Source organism: Balaenoptera ricei, chromosome 11 (genome assembly GCF_028023285.1).
Source record: "Balaenoptera ricei isolate mBalRic1 chromosome 11, mBalRic1.hap2, whole genome shotgun sequence".
In the NCBI taxonomy this organism is placed as follows: Eukaryota; Metazoa; Chordata; class Mammalia; order Artiodactyla; family Balaenopteridae; genus Balaenoptera; species Balaenoptera ricei.
In genome coordinates, this window is record NC_082649.1 from 57479190 (window position 1) to 57500990 (window position 21801).

The 21801-nt window shown below is 37.7% G+C and overlaps 1 protein-coding gene across 4 annotated transcripts in view; it reads left to right on the top strand.

Annotated features, from left to right (window-relative positions):
- The window catches only part of GOLGA4 (golgin A4), a 114381-nt gene that overhangs the window by 77664 nt on the left and 14916 nt on the right, over positions 1-21801 (top strand). For all 4 annotated transcript variants that reach the window (XM_059939166.1, XM_059939167.1, XM_059939169.1 and 1 more), the window contains 8 exons: positions 1285-5498; positions 6053-6174; positions 6577-6707; positions 13009-13122; positions 15276-15296; positions 15476-15544; positions 18417-18492; positions 20521-20624. In XM_059939166.1, the coding sequence (XP_059795149.1) occupies positions 1285-5498; positions 6053-6174; positions 6577-6707; positions 13009-13122; positions 15276-15296; positions 15476-15544; positions 18417-18492; positions 20521-20624 (4851 nt within the window). The remainder of the gene's footprint in view (positions 1-1284; positions 5499-6052; positions 6175-6576; positions 6708-13008; positions 13123-15275; positions 15297-15475; positions 15545-18416; positions 18493-20520; positions 20625-21801) is intronic.

Sequence of the window (21801 nt, forward strand, 5' to 3'; positions counted from 1 at the left end):
ATTTTTAAGGCCCTCTCTCCTTCCCCTGAACAGTGTATGAAATTTTCGACCTATTTTGAATAAACTGACTGATGTTATTTAGACTTTTTAGCCTTTTTGCTCTGATTTAGACAGTGACACAGTCACACTTCTTTTTTTTTTTTTTTTAAACAACAGCTCCTGCTTATTTATTTATTTATTTATTTATTTATTTTATTTATGGCTGTGTTGGGTCTTCATTTCTGTGCGAGGGCTTTCTCTAGTTGTGGCAAGTGGGGGCCACTCTTCATCGCGGTGCGCGGGCCTCTCACTATTGCGGCCTCTCTTGTTGCGGAGCACGGGCTCCAGACGCGCAGGCTCAGTAGTTGTGGCGCACGGGCCTAGTCACTCCGCGGCATGTGGGATCCTCCCAGACCAGGGCTTGAACCCGTGTCCCCTGCATCGGCAGGCAGATTCTCAACCACTGCGCCACCAGGGAAGCCCCAGTCACACTTCTTACCCCTATTTCTAAACTGTATTTTATTTTCCCACTTCCAACATTTCTGTAAGGTGGCATGGTAGAGAGGAATGGGTACTCAGGAGGCCTAGATCTTTCACTTACTAGCTTTGTGAATTAATTATACCTTAATTTCCATACCTGTCACCTGAAGAGATTGATATTTGGTAATTTCTTAAGACCTTTCCAGCTTTGACATTCCTTGGCTCTGCCTTACATTCCTTACAATGCCTTGACATTCCTTAGCTCTTTTCCTTTCAGTCAAGATTGATATTTTCATGAGATAATCATTTTACTATTACTTTTTGTAAATTACTTTGGTAAAATTTGTGTAAGTTCCTTCTTTTTGAAAAATATCTTCTAAGTAATAATTTTTGGGGTAAGAGCCAGATACGTTATTTTTCTTCCAAAATTAAGTTATGAAAGTAATAGAATACTATTATAGGCCTTTTAAAAAAACAGAAAAAAATACTCATCTTTCTACAAGCAGTTACTATTATCTACGTTATGACTTATTTCTTTTTCACTATCCATTCAGAATATTCTTGAAAAAACAGGTAGTTGAAATAGCTACCCAAATAGGTAGAAAGAATCTGGTATTATGAGTTGTGTAAAAAATAGAATCTTTTCTTTATTATATGATTCGTTTAGGAATTGAGCACAGATTCTTTGTCCTTTCTAGTGTTTGGTAAGATACGTAAAGTCGTTTATTTAAATTTTAATCTTTAAGTAGGTGTAGACATCATGTCATATATATCATTGCTAACAAATATGTACTTTAATAAAAACACATCTGTTTTCATTAACAGAGAGTTCTTGAATTAGAAAGTTCTTTGGAAAAAAGCTTGCAAGAAAATAAAAATCAATCAGAAGATTTAACTATTCATTTGGAAGCTGAAAAAAATAAGCACAATAAAGAAATTACAGTCATGGTTGAAAAACACAAGACAGAATTGGAAAGTCTGCAGCATCAGCAGGATAACCTTTGGACTGAAAAACTCCAAGTCTTAAAGCAACAGCATCAGACCGAAATGGAAAAACTGAGAGAAAAGTGTGAACAAGAAAAAGTAACATTGTTGAATGACAGAGAGGTTCTCTTTCAGGCCCACATAGAAGAGATGAATGAAAAGACTTTAGAAAAGCTTGATGTGAAGCAAACAGAATTGGAATCACTATCGTCTGAACTGTCAGAAGTATTAAAAGCCCGTGACAAGCTAGAAGAAGAACTTTCTGTACTAAAGGATCAAGCAGATAGAGTGAAGCGGGAATTAGAGGCCAAGCTGGATGAACAGAAAAGTCATCACCAGCAACAGGTTGACAACATCATTAAAGAACAAGAGATGTCTATCCAGAGAACTGAGAAGGCATTAAAAGATGAAATTAACCAACTTGGGCTTCTTCTGAAGGAAAAGGACAAGCATTTAAAAGAGCATCAGGCTCATGTGGAGAATTTAGAGGCAGATATTAAAAGGTCTGAAGGGGAGCTCCAGCAGGCGTCTGCTAAGCTGGAGCTCTTTCAGTCACTGCAGAGCACCACGCGTGAGCAGGTAGAAACATACGAGGAGCAGTTGGCCCAGTTGCAGCAGAAGTTGTTGGATTCGGAAACAGAAAGAATTCTTCTTACCAAACAGGTAGCTGAAGTAGACATTCAAAAGAAAGATGTTTGTGCTGAGTTAGATGCTCACAAAATCAAGGTACAGGACTTAATGCAGCAACTTGAAAAACAGCATAGTGAAATGGAAGAAAAAGTAAAATCTTTAACCCAACACTATGAGTCCCAACTTAAAGATAATATAGAGCAGGAACAGACAAAGCAACTCTTAATGGAAAAGGAAAATGTAATTTTACAAATGAGGGAAGGACAGAGCAAAGAAATTGAAATACTCAAACAGAAATTATCAGCCAAGGAGGACAGTATTCGTGTTTTGCAAGAGGAGTATGAAACCAAATTTAAAAATCAGGAGAAAAGGGTAGAAAAAATTACGCAGAAAGCAAAGGAGATGCAAGAAACGTTAAAGAAGAAACTGTTGGATCAGGAAGCCAAACTTAAGAAAGAGCTCGAAAATACTGCTCTGGAGCTCAGTCAGAAAGAAAAACAGTTCAATGCGAAAATTTTGGAAATGGCACAGGCTAACTCAGCTGGAATCAATGATGCAGTGTCAAGATTGGAGACAAACCAAAAGGAGCAAATAGAAAGTCTTACTGAGGTGCACAGGAGAGAACTCAATGATGTCATAGCAGTCTGGGAGCAGAAACTTAACCAGCAAGCTGAAGAACTTCAGGAAAAACATGAAATCCAGTTACAGGAAAAAGAACAAGAGGTAGCAGAACTGAAGCAAAAGATCCTCATATTTGGGTGTGAAAAAGAAGAGATGAACAAGGAAATGGCATGGCTGAAGGAAGAGGGTGCTAAGCAGGATGCAGTGTTGAAGGAATTACAGGAACAGTTAAACCACGTGGTTTCTGTCTCACAGAATGAAGCTGAACTGAAAGCTGAACTTGAAAAGCTGGAGGTTGACCTGAATCACTCTCTGAAGGAAAACACTTTTCTTCAAGAGCATGTAGTTGAACTGAAGATGCTGGCAGAAAAAGATAAGCTTAAGGTCTCTGAGTTGACTGAGAAGCTGAAAACCACAGATGAAGAATTCCAGAGTTTGAAATCTTCACATGACAGAAATAAGAAAAGCCTAGAAGACAAAAGCTTAGAATTCAAAAAACTGTCCAAGGAGCTAGCAGTTCAGCTGGACATTTACTCCAAGAAAACGGAAGCCTTATTACAAGCTAAAACAAGTGAGCTCATCAACATTAGTAGCAGTAAAATTAATGCCATTCTCTCTAGGGTCTCCCATTGTCAACACCGCACAACTAAAGTTAAGGAGGCACTACTTAGTAAAACTTGCAAAGTTTCTGAATTAGAAGCACAACTGAGACAGCTAACAGAAGAGCAGTACACACTAAATAGTTCTTTACAACATGCTACACATCAGTTGGAAGAAAAAGAAAGTCAGATTAAGAGCATGAAGGCCGATATTGAAGGTCTTGTGACAGAAAAAGAAGCCTTACAGAAGGAAGGAGGAAATCAGCAACAGGCTGCCTCAGAAAAGGAGTCTTGCATCACTCAGTTGAAGAAGGAGTTATCAGAAAACATCAACGCTGTCACCTCGATGAAAGAAGAGCTTAAAGAAAAAAAAGCTGAGATCAGCAGTCTTAGTAAACAACTAACTGATATGAGCACTCAACTTCAGAATAGCATCAGCCTAACTGAAAAAGAAGCAGCCATTTCATTACTAAGTAAGCAACATGATGAAGCGCAACAGGAATTGCTGGATCAGGTGCGAGATTTATCCTTGAGAGTTGAAACTCTGAGTAAGGAGAAAACTTCTGCTCTTGAACAGGCCAACAAATTCTCAGAATGGAAGAAGAAAGCACAGTCAAGATTTACACAATATCAAAATACTAGTAAAGAATTGCAGATGCAGCTTGAGTTAAAAACAAAGGAAACCAATGAAAAGGATGAGCAGATAACTTTACTGAAGGAGGACCTTGATCAGCAAAAGAAGAGATTTGAATATTTAAAGGGGGAAGTGGAAGATAAGAAGAGCAAGATGGAGAAAAAGGAACGTAATTTACAGACGGAGTTAAAAACTCAAACAGCAAGAATTGTGGAATTAGAGGAGCATGTTACTCAAAAAACAATTGAAATTGAGTCCTTAAATGAAGTTCTTAAAAATTACAATCAACAAAAGGATATCGAACGGAAAGAAATGATTCAGAAACTTCACCACATTCAAGAGTTAGGAGAAGAAAAGGACAACAGGGTTAAAGAGGCTGAAGAAAAAGTCTTAAGCCTTGAAAAGCAAGCATCTTCCATGAAATCTGAACTTGAATCTATGAAGAAAGAATTGGAACATGTGAATTCAATTGCGAAAAGGAAAGAAGAGGAGTTAAAGGCATTGGAAGATAGACTTGAGTTAGAAAGTGCTGCAAAATTAGGGGAACTGAAGAAAAAAGCTGAACAAAAAATTGCTGCCATCAAGAAGCAGTTGTTATCTCAAATGGAAGAGAAAGAACAGCAGTATAGAAGAGACAGAGAAAGCCATCTGAGTGAGCTAAATACAAAATTGCAGGAAAGAGAGAAGGAAATTCACGTCTTGGAAGAAAAACTTAAGTCGGTGGGAAGTTCACCACAATCAGAAACATCAGTTGCACCCAGATCGGCAGAAAATGAAGCAGCATGTACTGAGCAAGAAGAAGCAGATTCCCAAGGCTGTGTGCAGAAGGCATGTGAAGAAAAAATCCATGTTTTACAAAGAAATTTAATTGAAAAGGAAAAGCTATTGCAGAGGCTAGAGCAGGAAAAAGAAGACACAATTTCTTCTCATTCTGAAATGCAGTGCAAATACCAGGAGCTCTTAATAAAGACAGAACAGGCTGAAGCAAAGCAACACGAGGATCAAGTGATGATAAAGCATCTTCAAGAAGAACTTGAAGAAAAAAACAAATACTCCTTGTTAGTATCCCATCATGTGGAAGAAGAGGGAGATAAAAATAACATAGGGGCAAAGCAGAACTTGGAGAATGTGGTTGATGGTGTCCAGAAAGCCCTCCAGGAGAAGGACTTGACCTGTCAGATCTTGGAGCAAAAGATAAAAGAGCTGGATTCCTGCTTATTGAGAGAGAGGGAAGGACATAGAGTTGAAATTGAAGCGTTGACCTCAAAACTTGAAAGATTACAGGCTCTACAACAACAGATGGATGGAAAAAGTAAACCCATGGAAGTTTTGGAAGAAAGTGCTGAAGAAAAGTCCAAATCTCCTGTGGTCCAACCCAGCTTGCTTCGTAACATGGAGGCTGAGCACAATGACCTGGAGTTTCAATTGGCAGGGGCGGAGCAGGAGCAGCAGAAGCTGAGCCAGGAGGTGGTTAAGCTGCAGAAAGATCTTCGAATGTTGCGGAAGGAACATCAGCAAGAACTGGATATAATAAAGAAAGAGTATGAACAAGAAATGGAAGAGAAAATCAAGTAAGTTTTTTTCAGTATGAATATTTTTAAGGCAGTCCTCCTTAATGAAATCTCTCTTTTTTGTGTCTAATACAGTTAAGTTTCACAACCTAAATTTGTTAGTATCGAACATAAATATAATAAGTTAAATACCGAAGAGAAATAAAAACAATTTAAGGCAAGAGGCAGTGTTATTCATCAGTTTAAGGGGAAAAAAACCTTTTCTTGCCTATGAGATCATGGTTATTAGGTACATATCCCAGTAATTATATTTAAAATTATTTTTATATTGTTATTATATAACATAGATGTGTATGGTGAAAAATTTTAAGTCGAAAGTAAAAATTCTCAAATCCTCAGGACCATTCCCTACAGTTAGTCATAATTTACTTACCCTTCCAGAAGTTTTCTGTGCCTGGAGACATGCACACGCACATGCACGTGGATGCACACTCCCTTAAAAATGGTTGATATTGGTGAGGTCATACTATATACACTGTCATGAAGACCAGGTAACTCTTTGCAGCTTGTTTTTTGTATGACAGCAGTTAGCTCTTCCTATTTTTGGTACTCAGACAGGAGCAGGAAGATCTTGAGTTGAAGCACAATTCCACACTAAAACATCTGATGAGGGAGTTTCATACACAGCTGGCACAAAAGGAACAGGAGCTGGAAATGACCATAAAAGAGACCATTGGTAAGTAAACTTTTAAATTCAATAAAAAAACAAATCAGAATCAGCAGAGACTATTTATAATTTAAGCTTATTCTTTTCACACTGTGCTAAGTGCTTAAAGTAATTATAAACTGGAGAAAAAAATGATTCTTGCCCAAGAAAGTTCTCTGATGGGAAACTGTGCTGCCTGAAAGTGGCTTGCCTGTCAGTGGGGAGGAGCAGGTGGAAGAACCTGAAAGCATTACCTGATTAATTACCTAATGAAGACGCTTCTGCTCCGTGAGAAGGGTACATTTGGTCAATTTGGTCAATTGATTTTAATCAAATTTAATTTGGAACAAGGGTTCTTACAGAAATTGGGATACAGATATTAATTCTTAACCTAATGTGTTTTCTTGTATGTGTCCATTTTTTATTTATTAGATAAAGCCCAGGAAGTGGAGGCTGAACTTTTGGAAAGCCATCAGGAGGAGACAAATCAGTTATATAAGAAAATTGTAGAGAAAGAAGATGATCTAAAAAGAACAGCCAAAAGATACGAAGAAATCCTTGATGTACCTTATTTTCTCTCTCTTGAAATTTAGCTGTAATAGATTTAATGGTAGTGCTAAAGAAGATTGGCTGTCAGATTTCCTGTTTTTTCTAGTGTAGAGGGGTTTTTTTGGGGGGGGTTTCAATATTATTCAAATTAGTATTTCTCTACTGTTTGCAGATTTATAAGGAGTCTAATTGATTTCTGCTAGGATTGTAGTTTTCTGATCAGTTTCTGCTAACCAGGCATATAGGCCACTTGAAGCAACAGTGAGTTAGTAAGGGCAAGAATGGATTCTCTTCTATGTCTTTCTCCCAAATTCAGACCAAATTGTGAGAGCACCAGACTAAGAATTGAGAGCTTGTGCTTGGGACAGGTAGTGTGTGTATGAGCTTTAGCTGGGAACTTTCCAGGAGGGCCAGTTAACTTTATTTCATCCCTACCCAATTTGCATAGGTTTTGTTGCTCTCAAGGGAGAAAAAAAGATAGGAAAAAAAAAAAAAAAGGAATACATCGGCCAAATCTTTTATATGTAGTTTGGAAGCTAAATTCAATGTACTTATTCTTCTAGTGGTGGATTAGTATTGTCATTTTTGTGTATGAAGATAAGCCATGAATGCTAGTGAGTATTTGGACTGCAGAACATTTTTTAATGTAAAGCAGTGTAAATTATTCTTTGCTGGATTGCAGATTCTTTTTTTTTTAATATTTATTTATTTATTTATTTATTTTTGACTGCGTTGGGTCTTCATTGCTGCACGCAGGCTTTCTCTAGTTGCGGCGAGCAAGGGCTACTCTTCGTTGCGGTGTGCAGGCTTCTCATTGTGGTGGCTTCTCTTGTTGCGGAGCACAGGCTTTAGGCACTCGGGCTTCAGTAGTTGTGGCGCATGGGCTTAGTTGCTCCACAGCATGTGGGATCCTCCCAGACCAGGGCTTGAACCCGTGTCCCCTGCGTTGGCAGGCGGGTTCTTAACCAGTGTGCCACCAGGGAAACCCTGCAGATTCTTTAGTTACTGCAAGCCTTATTTCACTATGTGCTAAAAACCATTTGATGGTTAGGAATGTATAAATTAGAGAATCATGCCTCAGCTGACTATGGCAGCAGTAGAAGTCTGAGCCAGGAACAGATTCTAGTAGTAATTATTTTATTTTATTTTATTTTATTTTTTAAAGTTTTATTTATTTATTTATTTTTGGCTGCGTTGGGTCTTCGTTGCTGTGTGTGGACTTCCTCTAGTTGCGGCGAGCAGGGGCTACTCTTTGTTGCGGTGCGTGGGCTACTCTTCGTTGCGGTGCGTGGGCTTCTCATTGCGGTGGCTTCTCTTGTGGCAGAGCACAGGATCTAAGTGCGGGGACTTCAGTAGTTGTGGCACACGGGCTCAGTAGTTGTGGCTCACGGGCTCTAGAGCACAGGCTCAGTAGTTGTGGCACACAGATTTAGTTGCTCCGTGGCATGTGGGATCTTCCTGGACCAGGGCTTGAACCCATGTCCCCTGCATTGGCAGGCGGATTCTTAACCATTGCACCATCAGGGAAGTCCCAATTATTGTAAATGTATTTGAAAAAGCTGAAATTACCTGATACATAAATCTAAATGTTACCTTCGTGTAATTTTTGAGCTTTAGACCTCACTGTGAAGGAAAATTTGAACGATTTCACATTTTCCTATACTTCCCTAGAGTATATTATGCGAAGCTTTAAAAAAATACTGTTGTTTCTTGAATGCTTAGAGAATGTTGGGATTGGAAGATACATTACAGCTAGTTTAGGTTCATCTTCTATTTTTGTGTTTTTTTGTGTGTGGCAGAAGCAGGAGAGTGAGTTCAGCATAGTCAAATGATCTCCCTAAAACTACACATGGCAAGTGGTAGAGCACTGATTCTTCATTAACTTCATATATTTTATAAAGGCTTCTCCCTAAGGAAAGAACTTGGATAGTTAAGTCAGGGAGCTTCGTTCACAGGGGATAAACTGTGTCACGGCTGTAGTGTTCCCTTTTGTGAACTACTTCTGTCTCTGAATGTGTGTATATGAGGGTGTGGAGGTAGTATACAGTACACTTTCCAAGGTCACAACAAGCCTCTGTAGGTGGAGGGGTGAGTGAACAGGGAGACAGGTAGCAGTTAATCTCTGGTATGGTTCCTCCTGGAAGATCTGCTGTTTATTAGAAAATAAATGGTCCTCCCAGCTTCAGGCTTGGAGTAAGTAGAGCAAGTGGGCAGGAAGTGGAGGGTGGGCCAGAGGACTCAGGTGGACTCTTCCCCAGGCCCCTTCCTGCGCCTTAGACCAGCACTGTCCATTAGAAATACAATGTAAGCCACAAACGGGATTTAAAATTTTCTGGTATCCACATTAAAAAAAAAAAAAAAGAATCAGCTGACTTTAATTTTGATAATAATGTTAGCTGACCCGTTATATCCAAGACATTATCATTGCAAGATGTAGTCAATATAAAAATGATATATGTATTAATTCTCTGAGATTCAGTGTGCTTCTACGTTGGCAGCCTGTCTCAGTTTGGATTAGTCACATTTCAAGTGCTTATAGCCAGAGTACAGGGTGGCCAGTGATTAAATCAGCAGTCCCCATCCAAACACCCCAAATATATACTCTGTCTTGAAGAGTTTTTTTAAAACAGCATATGTTGCTAAAAGCGATATTACCAATTCTAGGTAAACACCATATTGCTTTGATTCTGAGACATATTCTTTTATCATTCTCCCATTTAAAATTTCCCAGATTTGGAGTTTTATATGGATTTGTATGTATTATGTAGTACTTTTTTTTCCCTCTGAAAAAGCTGTTATCAGATTGATGATTTGTCTTAATGATGACATTGTAGAATGCTATGTTTTTCTCATCCATTAAAATAATTCCATGATTTGTTAATAGCAAAGTGGAGCACAGAGACATTTTCATTTTCTTGCTTTCACTGTCTTAGCTCACATTCTTACCGTTGCTTGGAGGAAACTGAGAACTTTGTCATCCTCGATTCATGCCTCCCATCTTCCTCAGCCCCTCACACATCCACATCCACACACTTTTTAGGACATGAAATCTGCTTATCTTCCCTGATTTCCTAGGCAGAGAAATCACCTTTCTCCTTTTAATTGTGGATCTCCAGCACATTCTCCAACATGTAACAGACTCTCAGCTGTACTGTTTCATTGACTCCCATTGCCCGTTCCTCTCCTCTTAACTCCACCGCTTCTGCCATGGTCTAGGCTGCTGTATTCCATTTGGTCTGGCCTACTGTATTAATTTCCTGCCTGGTCTCCTTGCTCTTGTTTTTTTTCCCCGTAAAGTATTCGTCTCTTCCTGTCAGAGTTATTGTCTATCTGGAAACAAAAGTGGGATCATATCCCTTCTCCTGAACACCTGCAGTGGCTTCCCTTGTCCCGGTGCCCCCATCCTCCGGGTCATTCTGTGGTCTAGCTGAGCTCAGCTTTAGCTCCTTCTTCCCTGTATTTCACCTCTGCTTACGCTTTTCCTGGTGCTTCAAGAGTACATTCTCACACTTCATGAGTTACTGCAGCTGTTGTCATCTCTTTTGGCAGTTTTCTTTAAAAGTTTTAAATTTATCTTGTATTCAGAAAAAAAAATTTGAATCAAATAAAAAAAAAGTATACTTGGAGAATGGTCTATCATGAGAATTGCATCCAAACTTTTCTCTGTATTCTACACCCTGTTCCCCTTCTCCCTCCACAGGTAACCATTAGTTTCTTATGTAATAATATTCCCGTGTTTCCTTATGCAAACAGAAACAAAAATGAAATATATTCTTGTTTTTTCCCTGTCCTACCCCAGAGTTAGCTTTTTAAATATGCTTTTCTGCATCATATTGTTTTCACTTAGTTTTTTTGAAACCCCTGAAAATAGAATTAATTGCACCTGTCTTCCTTTGGTACTTTATTACTTCACTTACGACATGTTACTTTTGTCATACATACATATGTGTGTAGGAATGTATTAATGTATCCGTCCTCTCCTCTAGACTATTAGCATCTTGTAGGCAGGGATCTTGCTGTTCATCTCTAGTCTTGAGGACCTAGCCAAATGCTTGGCACACACTAGACACTTGGTAAATTTGAAGGAAGTGACACCTGGTAGGGCAAAGGGAGCATTCATTCGGGGAGAGGGGCTGGTGACATCTGAAAGGAGTTGAGTCTCACAAGTAAGGGAGCTGACTGCCTTCGTCCCAACCTCAGAGCAGTCTCACTGGGAGGGAGTAGCTCCTACAGCTACATTAGATACCAAACTGGTTTCTTTTTGACATTTACTGTATTTTAGTGATTTGATTTTGGCATAATAGTCTTTAAAACATAACTTTCATGTATGTGCATAAATATTCAATTTAGTTTTTCTTACTGTTTTTCCTTCAGAGCAAGCAGTATTGCTTTCTTTCCCCCTTCAAGAAGACAGAAAGCTTTTACAAAGGAAGTTATAGAACTGTTTCTTAAATTAGAAACAACGCATCAAGGATTCTTTTCCAATTCTTAGAGGGCTTGCTTTCTATTGGTATCTCCCAGCTGTCAAAGGCAATGTCAGACATAGCTGATTACCATATCAGAATCTGGACCTAACTGAATAAGTAGCTGTAAGAGGTGATCCTTTCAAACAAGGCTAGACCACATTGACACAGACATCCACACAGGATATGTGACGGTAGAATAAAAACAGTAAGTAAACCAGGATTGCAGGCAGTTACAGATTTACAGTAGTTTCTGATCAGTGGTGTTTTAGGGGTGGAGGCTGGGTTAGAGTGCCTTAGTGGGCAGATGTTGAAGGAGGCTATTTACAAGAGACTTTGCTTATGTTGAGAGAAGGGGTTCGTTCTTTTTTAGTTGGTCTAAGTTTCATGACAAGTGGTATTTAAAGTTAGATTTTCGAGGTGTCTTATGGTTTGTTGCTTTATTTTGTGCCTTGGGGCCTCTTTTTGTTTTTGAGAATGATGTTTCTTGGTTCTGGCAAGTCAGCATCTGTTAAATCAGATAGCTGCTTGTGGCTGTTTTCCTGTTTAGTCTCTTACTTAGCAGACACTTGTCCTGTCTTCATTACTCAAATCTGATCAATATTCCAATGTCAAATGTTCTTTTAGCACAAAGGTTATTGCAAGATTTATAAGAGCAAGGAGAGGTCTGGACTGCTTTGTACAACAAATGATGGCAATTATCAAGACAAATGAAAAAATTTAAGGGTGGGCAACAGCCTTTTACCAGGGCAGTCAGAACAGAAGAGAGAATGATTTGTATGCCAAATTTTATAAAAAGGATTTTTGAACCAGTAAGTCATGTATTACTTTTGCAGCCCTGTCTGTTTTCTGCAAAGTTCAGGGCAAATGGATACATTACGTTAGTTACCAATACATTGGACAGTAATTTTTTTTCAAAAATAGATTTTAGTTGAACATTTTACTCCAAAGAACCACTGGTATGGTTTGCAGGCAGATGTGAAGGGGACGTACAGGTTTGCTAACTAGGACAAAGAACCATCTTGATTTGTGCAGCCCTTCCCAAGGGGCTGAGAAAAAACCTCCACAACTTCTTGTGATCAGTAAGTTGCCAGCTGGTTGAGCAGTGCTTTGCATAAAACTAGTTTATATTGGGTATTTTCTGGAAATCAAATGCTAGTATAGAAAAGACCAAAGTCTTAAAACAGAGATTCTGTTTTACAGTTCTGTCACAACGCTGTTATACACCTAAGTGTTGCTTAAACCTTGGAACCCTAGTTTAAGGGGAAAGAAACAGCTTGATGAGCTTTATGGGGTGGGGGCAGGAGGACTGAGGGTGGGAAAAGTCATCCTAGGAAGAGTGAGCAGGGCTTCCCTGGTGGCGCAGTGGTTGAGAATCTGCCTGCCAATGCAGGGGACACGGGTTCGAGCCCTGGTCTGGGAAGATCCCACATGCCGCGGAGCAACTGGGCCCATGAGCCACAACTACTGAGCCTGAGCGTCTGGAGCCTCTGCTCCGCAACAAGAGAGGCCGCGATAGTGAGAGGCCCGTGCACCGCGATGAAGAGTGGCCCCCACTCACCGCAACTGGAGAAAGCCCTCACACAGAAACGAAGACCCAACACAGCCAAAAATAAAAATTAAAAAAAAAAAAAAAAAAAAAAGTGAGCAGCTTTAAAAAGGACTTGGAGTTAAAAGTGGGGCATGAAGGAAGGTGTTTAGAGCACAGTAATGAATTACAGTAAAAACAGTGGTTTGTGTTTCCAAAAATGTGTAGGTGTTGGTTTCTCCTACAAAGGTAGTTTTCTCTAGATCATGTTGCCTCTTTACTGCATACTTTTTGATGTTTGTTAATATTTTTTTTATTCTAAAGGCTCGTGAAGAAGAAATGACTGCAAAAGTAATAGATCTACAGACTCAACTTGAGGAGCTGCAGAAGAAATACCAGCAAAGACTAGAGCAGGAGGAGAACCCTGGCAATGATAACGTGAGGGGAACTGGACTTGGCTCCATACATTCCTTGAAAACATTGTCGTTTTCATTGGCTCGCCTACCAGCATGCCTACCTACCTCATCTAATCCTAACAAAAGCCTTTCAAGAGGGAGATTCCTGCCTCTCTTTCATAGACAGTGAAACTGAGGTTCAAAGAAGTTAAATAAAATGTTGAAGCTCACACAGTAAATATTCTATTGGGAATATAAACCCAATCTTCCAGACTTCAGAGCCTAGGGCGTTTCTGTGATACCAGTGCTTCTCAGTCTTTCCCGTGGAAAGAACAGCAGAGGAGAGCTAACCTCATAGCCCTGGGGCAGAGCCAAAAATGGTCCATAGAAAGTATGATAATTTTAGATTTTTATATTTTGAGCTAAGAATTCATATAAATTTTACATTCTCTATAACAGCAGTCCCCAACCTTTTTGGCACCAGGGACTGGTTTTGTGGAAGACAGTTTTTCCGTGGGGTGGGGGTGGGGTGGGGGGAGGATGGTTCAGGCGGTAATGTGAGTGATGGGGAGTGGCAGATGAAGCTTTGCTTGCTCACCTCCTGCTGTGAGGCCTGGTTCCTAAGAGGCCGTGGACGGGTCAACGACCCGGGGGTTGGGGACCCCTGCTTTATAATATATCTTTATTTGTAGTCACATAAAAATGTTTTTAGTTGTATACCTTTGAGAAAAACAATGTCTGCTTTTCTCCTTGGTTAATGGACCAGTTGTAGATGCAATGGGATTATTTTGGAAAATTGCACTGAATTCAAAGAGATCTGGAACTCCATATCCAGGCTTTTTTTTTCTTTCTTTCTTTTTTTAATAATCCCAATCTTTAAGTAAAAATGATGCTATGAAAGGCCATGTTTACCTTGTGGCTTCCTGTCCTGCTGTGCACCCCAACAAGTGCACACCCGCAGGGCTGGTGGGCCCCCATTCAAGAATCCGGGCAGTGTACCATTGTATGTCTAAAATGTTCTCACTCATTCCAGTATGGTCTTCATAGCTCTGTCATGAGGGTCTTGGGAAAGGTGGACACATTCATGGCTTCATCCTTTAGTTATAGAGGATTCATTAGAGAAGTCAGTGACCAGATAGCAATTTTCTAGACAACCAATTACATGGATCACTTTTCCAAAATGGAGAGAAGAGGACTTTATAAAAGGCTTTGCTATGCTGTGCTGCTTGGTACATATATCTTGATTATTAGCAATGAGCAAAGCTGAGTAGACTCTCTCTTTCTTTACTAGCTACCAAGTTAGTTCTATTGTTTTAGTTTTTTTTTTTTTTTTTGCCATTTGGTCACAATATGAATATACTTGGTGCTATTAAATGTTGCTTCCTATGAGCCAAATAAGTGTATTCTACTCTGTAACATGTTCTTTTCCTTAGTATCAAATTAAGTATTAATGTTGCATAAAGTGGCACTGAGGCCTGTGTCAAGATGCCATAGAGTATTGAAACATTATGAAATTAATATTCAGGAGGTCTTTTGAGTCCTTTACCTTGTAGCATAAGAAAGGAGAAACTATCCTTAACTTTTATTTGTACTCTAAAAAATATTTTTCTATTTTATTCTTTATGAATTTTTATTCTTTTCCTTTTTGAGCATCTTTTGGTGCTTCTGGGATATCTTGAACTACATGTCAGTGTTGAGTTCAATGAAGAATAATTTGTGATTATTGTGTAGAGTGGATTCCCAGAAATGGTCCTTTAGAATTTTCCCTAAAGGGCCCATATGCTATAAATAGATGTTAATATGTTTAATTTTTTGAAATTGCACAAATAATAGATTAATATATTCTTGTTAAAAAAAAAAAAGTCAGATAATACAGAAGTATATAGATAAACCCTTCCTGGTGGGTACCTCCTTTTCCCAAGTGGTAATCATTGTTAGGAGTTTGGTGGGTGACCTTCCAGTCATTTTTCTTTGTGTTTACCTATCTTTATGTATATTTACATTTTAATAGTTTGTATAGCAACATAGACCAGGTTTAAAAGCAAATATTTAAAGTTGTCTCATCTCAAATCTAACCACTCTCTTAAGACTGTAACACTAAATTTTTGTTTCCTTGTAATTTCATATTGCTCTATTTTATTATTTCTTGTAGATTTTATTATATGCACTAATTTTTTTTTTCTTTTCCATTTTTAGGTAACAATTATGGAGCTACAGGTAAGACTAGTTTTTCATTGAATTTGAGTGAAGGTAGTCCATTTTCAGGAGCATTCTGTACTTTAGGTTAAAACATAAAGAGACTTGTTCTCAGGAAAAATTTACCAAGCAGTATAGAAATGTGTCCAGGCAATGATGACACCCATATGCATCTCAGATCTGACTTCTTGTTCTTTCAGACACAACTAGCACAGAAGACTACTCTAATCAGTGATTCAAAGTTGAAAGAGCAAGAGTTCAGAGAACAGGTACAGGTCTAATTGGTGCCTTTTATTTTGAGATGACTTCCTTGATTTCTGTTCATATGTTCTTGGAACTCATTTAGCTAGTTTTTAAAAAAGAATGGATTTAATACTCATTTATTAATTGACTTTGCAATCTTGTCTTACACAGGAAATTTTATTCCCAAACCTGAAGGTGCTAGAGCATATCTTTATAAATTTGTGATCACGTATATTTAAACAAGAACATTTGCATTCCTATTATCTAGTTCCAGAACATTCCATCACCCCCAAAAGGAAACCCCATACCCATTAAGCCGTCACTCCCTATTACCTCCTCCCCCCAGCCTCTCACAACCACAAATCTGCTTTTTGTGTCTGTGGATTTACCTATTCTGAGTATTTTATATAAATAGGAATAATACATGAGCTTTTTAATATGACTTCTTTCACTTAGCATGATGTTTTTAAGGTTCATCCATGTTGCAGCATATATCAGTACTTCACTCCTTTTTATGGCAGATTAGTATTTCATTGTATAGATATACCACATTTTGTTAACTCATTCATCAGTTGATGCATGTTTGGGTTGTTTCTACCTTCTGCCTATTGTGAATAGTGCTGCTAGGAACATTGTTTACAAGTTTTTGTTTGAATACCTGTTTCCTTCTTTGGGTTATGTACTCAGGCGTGGGATTGCTAGATTATATGGTAATTATATGTTTAGCTCTTTGAAGACCCATCAAACGGTTTTACATTGTGGACACCATTTTACATTCTGACCACAATGTATAAGAATTTCAACTTCTCCACATCTTCCCCAGCAAGTGGTTTTTTTTTTTTTTTTTTAAACATCTTTATTGAAGTATAATTGCCTTACAATGGTGTGTTAGCTTCTGCTTTATAACAAAGTGAATCAGTTATACATATACAATATGTTCCCATTTCTCTTCCCTCTTGCATCTCCCTCCCTCCCACCCTCCCCATCCCACCCCTCTAGGTGGTCACAAAGCACCGAGCTGATCTCCCTGTGCTATGCGGCTGCTTCCCACTAGCTATCTATTTTACATTTGGTAGTGTATATATGTCCATGACACTCTCTTACCCTGTCACATCTCACCCCACCCCCTCCCCATATCCTCAAGTCCATTCTCTAGTAGGTCTGTGTCTTTATTCCCGTCTTGCCACTAGGTTCTTCATGGCCTTTTTTTTTTTTCCTTAGATTCCGTATATATGTGTTAGCATACTGTATTTGTTTTTCTCTTTCTGACTTACTTCACTCTGTATGACAGACTCTAACTCCATCCACCTCATTACAAATACCTCCATTTCATTTCTTTTTATGGCTGAGTAATATTCCATTGTATATATGTGCCACATCTTCTTTATCCATTCATCTGTCGATGGACATTTAGGTTGCTTCCATGTCCTGGCTATTGTAAATAGAGCTGCAATGAACATTTTGGTACATGACTCTTTTTGACCTATGGTTTTCTCAGGGTATATGCCCAGTAGTGGGATTGCTGGGTCGTATGGTAGTTCTATTTGTAGTTTTTTAAGGGACCTCCATACTGTTCTCCATAGTGGCTGTATCAATTTACATTCCCACCAACAGTGCAGGAGTGTTCCCTTTCCTCCACACCCTCTCCAGCATTTATTGTTTCTAGATTTTTTGATGATGGCCATTCTGACCGGTGTGAGATGATATCTCATTGTAGTTTTGATTTGCATTTCTCTAATGATTAATGATGTTGAGCATTCTTTCATGTGTCTGTAGGCCATCTGTATATCTTCTTTGGAGAAATGTCTATTTAGGTCTTCTGCCCATTTTTGGATTGGGTTGTTCGTTTTTTTGTTATTGAGCTGCATGAGCTGCTTGTAAATCTTGGAGATTAATCCTTTGTCAGTTGCTTCATTTGCAAATATTTTCTCCCATTCTGAGGGTTGTCTTTTGGTCTTGTTTATGGTTTCCTTTGCTGTGCAAAAGCTTTTAAGTTTCATTAGGTCCCATTTGTTTATTTGTGTTCTTATTTCCATTTCTCTGGGAGCTGGGTCAAAAAGAATCTTGCTGTGATGTATGTCATAGAGTGTTCTGCCTATGTTTTCCTCTAAGAGTTTGATAGTGTCTGGCCTTACACTTAGGTCTTTAATCCATTTGGAGTTTATTTTGGTGCATGGTGTCAGGGAGTGTTCTAATTTCATACTTTTACATGTACCTGTCCAATTTTCCCAGCACCGCTTATTGAAGAGGCTGTCTTTTCTCCACTGTATATGCTTGCCTCCTTTATCAAAGATAAGGTGACCATATGTGTGTGGGTTTATCTCTGGGCTTTCTATCCTGTTCCATTGATCTATATTTCTGTTTTTGTGCCAGTACCAAACTGTCTTGATTACTGAAGCTTTGTACCAGCAAGTGTTTTGATTATAACTATCCTAGTTGGTATGAAGTGATATCTCATTATGGTTGTAATTTGTACTTCCCTAGTGACTAATGATGTTGAGCATCTTATTATTTGTATATCTTCTTTGGAGCAATGTCCTTTGCTCATTTTTAAGTTGGGTCATTTGTTTTTTGTTGTTGTTGAATTATAAATGTACTTTATATATTCTGGATATAAGTCCCTCATTAGATATATGATTTGCAAATATTTTCTCCCATTCTGTGGGTTGTCTTTTCACTTTCTTGATAATGTCCTTTGAGGCACAAACATTTTATATGTTTTTTCTTTCGTTGTCTCTGCTTTTGGTGTCATATCTAAGAAACCATATGTATTAATTTTTTTTTTGCCTATATCCTGTATTCAGCATTAAGAAAATCTAGTGGCTACAGCAGTCTTTTTTTTTACATATGATTTCCATATGAATCTTATGATATAATTGGAATATTTGTTATTTTTAGATTCACAATTTAGAAGATCGTTTGAAGGAATATGAAAAGAATGTGTATGCAACAACTGTGGGGACACCTTACAAAGGTAGGAGTGATCTCTCATCATGTTATCTATGGTTATCTTGTATTGGTGGACTTCTGGATGATTTTCATTTTTGTCTTTGCTAATCTCATTCTTTACAAGGAATATATTTTACCTTTGTAATTCACCAGTAACAACTAGTTTTATGGAAAGAATGGTAGTAATCTAAAACAAAATTAATGCGTATTTGTTGTTAAAAAAAAATGCTGCCATGTTTAAGTGAAACTGCAAGTTCCCACTTCATTGTCCACTCTCCAGCTGAACCTACTTTACAATTTACATATATTTTTCCAGACTCTTCTGTGTGTATCCAGACATTTATGTAATCCACTACATGTACCCATACAAACTCAGAGTTACATATTTTAGATACTTGTTTTTTACTATTACAATAATGCTGTAATTGCTATTTTTCAACCAGGATTTAAGGAGAAAATAATTCATAAAGATATTTATTTCAAGGTGGCGAAGGATGATTTGGAAGTATTACTCTGTTGACTTAAGTTATGTATGCCACTTACAAAAGATTCTAAAGATGAGCTTAAGTCTTTATGTAGTTGTTCCCTTGAAATAGTCATGACTTCGAATAATCTCTGAATAATCTAACAATTTCCCATTCTCAGTTTCACTGCCTCACTGCATTAAGAATAGTTTTATTTTGCTAAATGTTTTGTAAACTTTTCTGCTTTTTCATGGAAGGCACTGGGGCATGAACCTAAGCCATTTCACATTCTTTTGTGTTTTTGAAAGCTCTTATTGTTGTGAAATAACATAAGATATTATACAGCTTTTAATTAAACAAGGACTTTATTTAGATTCTTTCCAATACACACTTCAAAAAGTAAGAGAAAACCAACTTGGAAGTTTCCTATGGCTCATTGCAGGGAAAATTCCTGCTACAAAGACTGTTTGCCATAGCTAAGTCAACATATGTGATTCTTAGCATAGAACTGCTAAATCAGTGCCCAGCAGTGCATAGGGAATAGTATTGATTCTTTTTTTAGTTTTTATTTTTTAGTTTCAACTTAAGAATTCATACTTAATTTTCCTTTTTTCTCAGTTTTAAATTGTAAAATGAACACATATGTACAGTTTTTTAAATAACTGACACATATATAATACTAAGTGTCAGGCACTGTTATAAGACACATTTTGTCTATCAACTCATCTAATCCTGTCAACAATCCAAGCAGTCTGTTTGAATTTGCACATTAATCTCTTTGCTATGCTTTTAGATGTTTCTTGGTGCAGAAGGCTTTTCAGATTACCTAGTGTGCCATACTTCTGGAAGTGGATGCAAGTATAGACTTCACATAATGCATAATTATGAATTCATTCAAATTAAAGTTTGTCACAGTGTGACTTCATATACCTGAACTGTATTTTTTCTCTCTTTTTAGATTGAAATGGAGCTTGATTAATAGATGAACTGTAAATTTTATGACAGTCTTTTTAAGATGTTGAATCAAAGTATTTGAAAACTACTATATTGGCATTATTATTTCATGCATTTTCAAGTTATTTTATCTACCTTGTGTTTCAGAACTGTTTAGAAAACTTGATTTAAACTTCAGTGCTTTCAGGTTTGGAATACTAGAAAATCTAGAATACTATTCTGAGTTACTAAACTATTAAAATAAAAATGATTGTTCATTTTAGTCATTGTAGGATATCTGAAGCCAACCACATAATATTTAGGAAAGAAATAACAGTTCTGAGGAATCTTTGTATTCCCTAGGTCTAGTCTTTTTAAATTGCCATGCCAGAAGAAGAAGTTTGAGGATGGGGGGAATGTGAGAAATAAAATTGCTATAATAATTCTTGTTTTCTCTTCCAAGGGAAAAATACCAATTGGAATGCTTAGTGTATATGTAATGTAATGCAGTACAATACATACAATATAATACAATTAATACAAGATTGATGCCTCTCTCTTTGTTCCTTTGATTGTCTTTTAGTTTGTCTTTTTCTAAGTAATAAGTAGCTTATCTGGTTTTGTCTTTACAGTTTGATCTGTTTTTTTATTGACAGGTGGCAATTTGTACCATACTGATGTCTCGCTCTTTGGAGAACCTACCGAGTTTGAGTATTTGCGAAAAGTGCTTTTTGAGTATATGATGGGTCGTGAGACTAAGGTATAAATCATGTCTGGTGATTTGGCATGTGGTTTAATTTAAAAGGAAATATGTCCCATTTTTAATACACATATTGATGTTGTATGTTTACTATTAGCAGACCATACATGCTGATAGTAGGCAATAGGTAACTGTGTTATTGCTCTTTGTGTGCAAAAGTGAATTGGCAGATCTTGCTTACATTTGTTACATTTATAAAATATTAATTTAGAAAATACTGGTGGATGATGCTAAAAAATAAAAATCAAAATTTCATTAACTTAATACTTTATGAAGCATGTGCCTATTTTTTTGACTTCAAATCTTAAAGGTAGGAGAATAGATGGAGACTATTTCATGGAAACTTGAGGATAGCGTGGCTAGTATTGGAAATGGTCCTAATTAAGAATGACTATGTAGGGATATTTAGAAATATTTTACTTTAGTCACTGTAAGAAAGTTACTCTTGCACATATGGAATATTGACCGTTTAAAAATAACCACACTAAAAAAAAAACAAACAAAACCGCACTGTGTAAGTAATAATGCTTGGTTAATTTGTTTTCTAGAATGTTAAATTTATTATAAGGTCCTTGAGTATAGAGTCTTGTCCTACTGTTATTTGTATCCCCAGCAGTGTTTTTAAAAGAGCCTTGTACCAGACATTTTGTAAATATATCTTTAATTGAATTGATTGCATTTAGGGAGATTCATGAGCCTTTTCTCAAAGTTTTTCATTTGAAGCAATTTCTGTTTCTGATATTGTTTCAACTTTTTACCTTCATGAACTTTTACATTGTCCTTATATGTTGGCTGAGAATGGGATAATGAGTTTTCTAAGAAATTATCAGTGTTTTAATTTATGGGTCTGTGGGGGTTACTGAGTGCTAATAAGCCAGTTCAGGGATTGATTTGGTAAATATATTTAAGACCTAAAAATTAGGACATAAGAAAATCTCTTAAGAATGTTATGGGGACTTCCCTGGTGGCGCAGTGGTTAAGAATCCGCCTGCCAATGCAAGGGACACGAGTTCGAGCCCTGGTCCGGGAAGATCCCACATGCTGCGGAGCAACTAAGCCCGTGCGCCACAACTACTGAGCCTGCATTCTAGAGCCCACGAGCCACAACTGCTGAGCCCACGTGCCCCAACTACCGAAGCCCACGCGCCTAGAGCCCATGCTCCGCAACAAGAGAAGC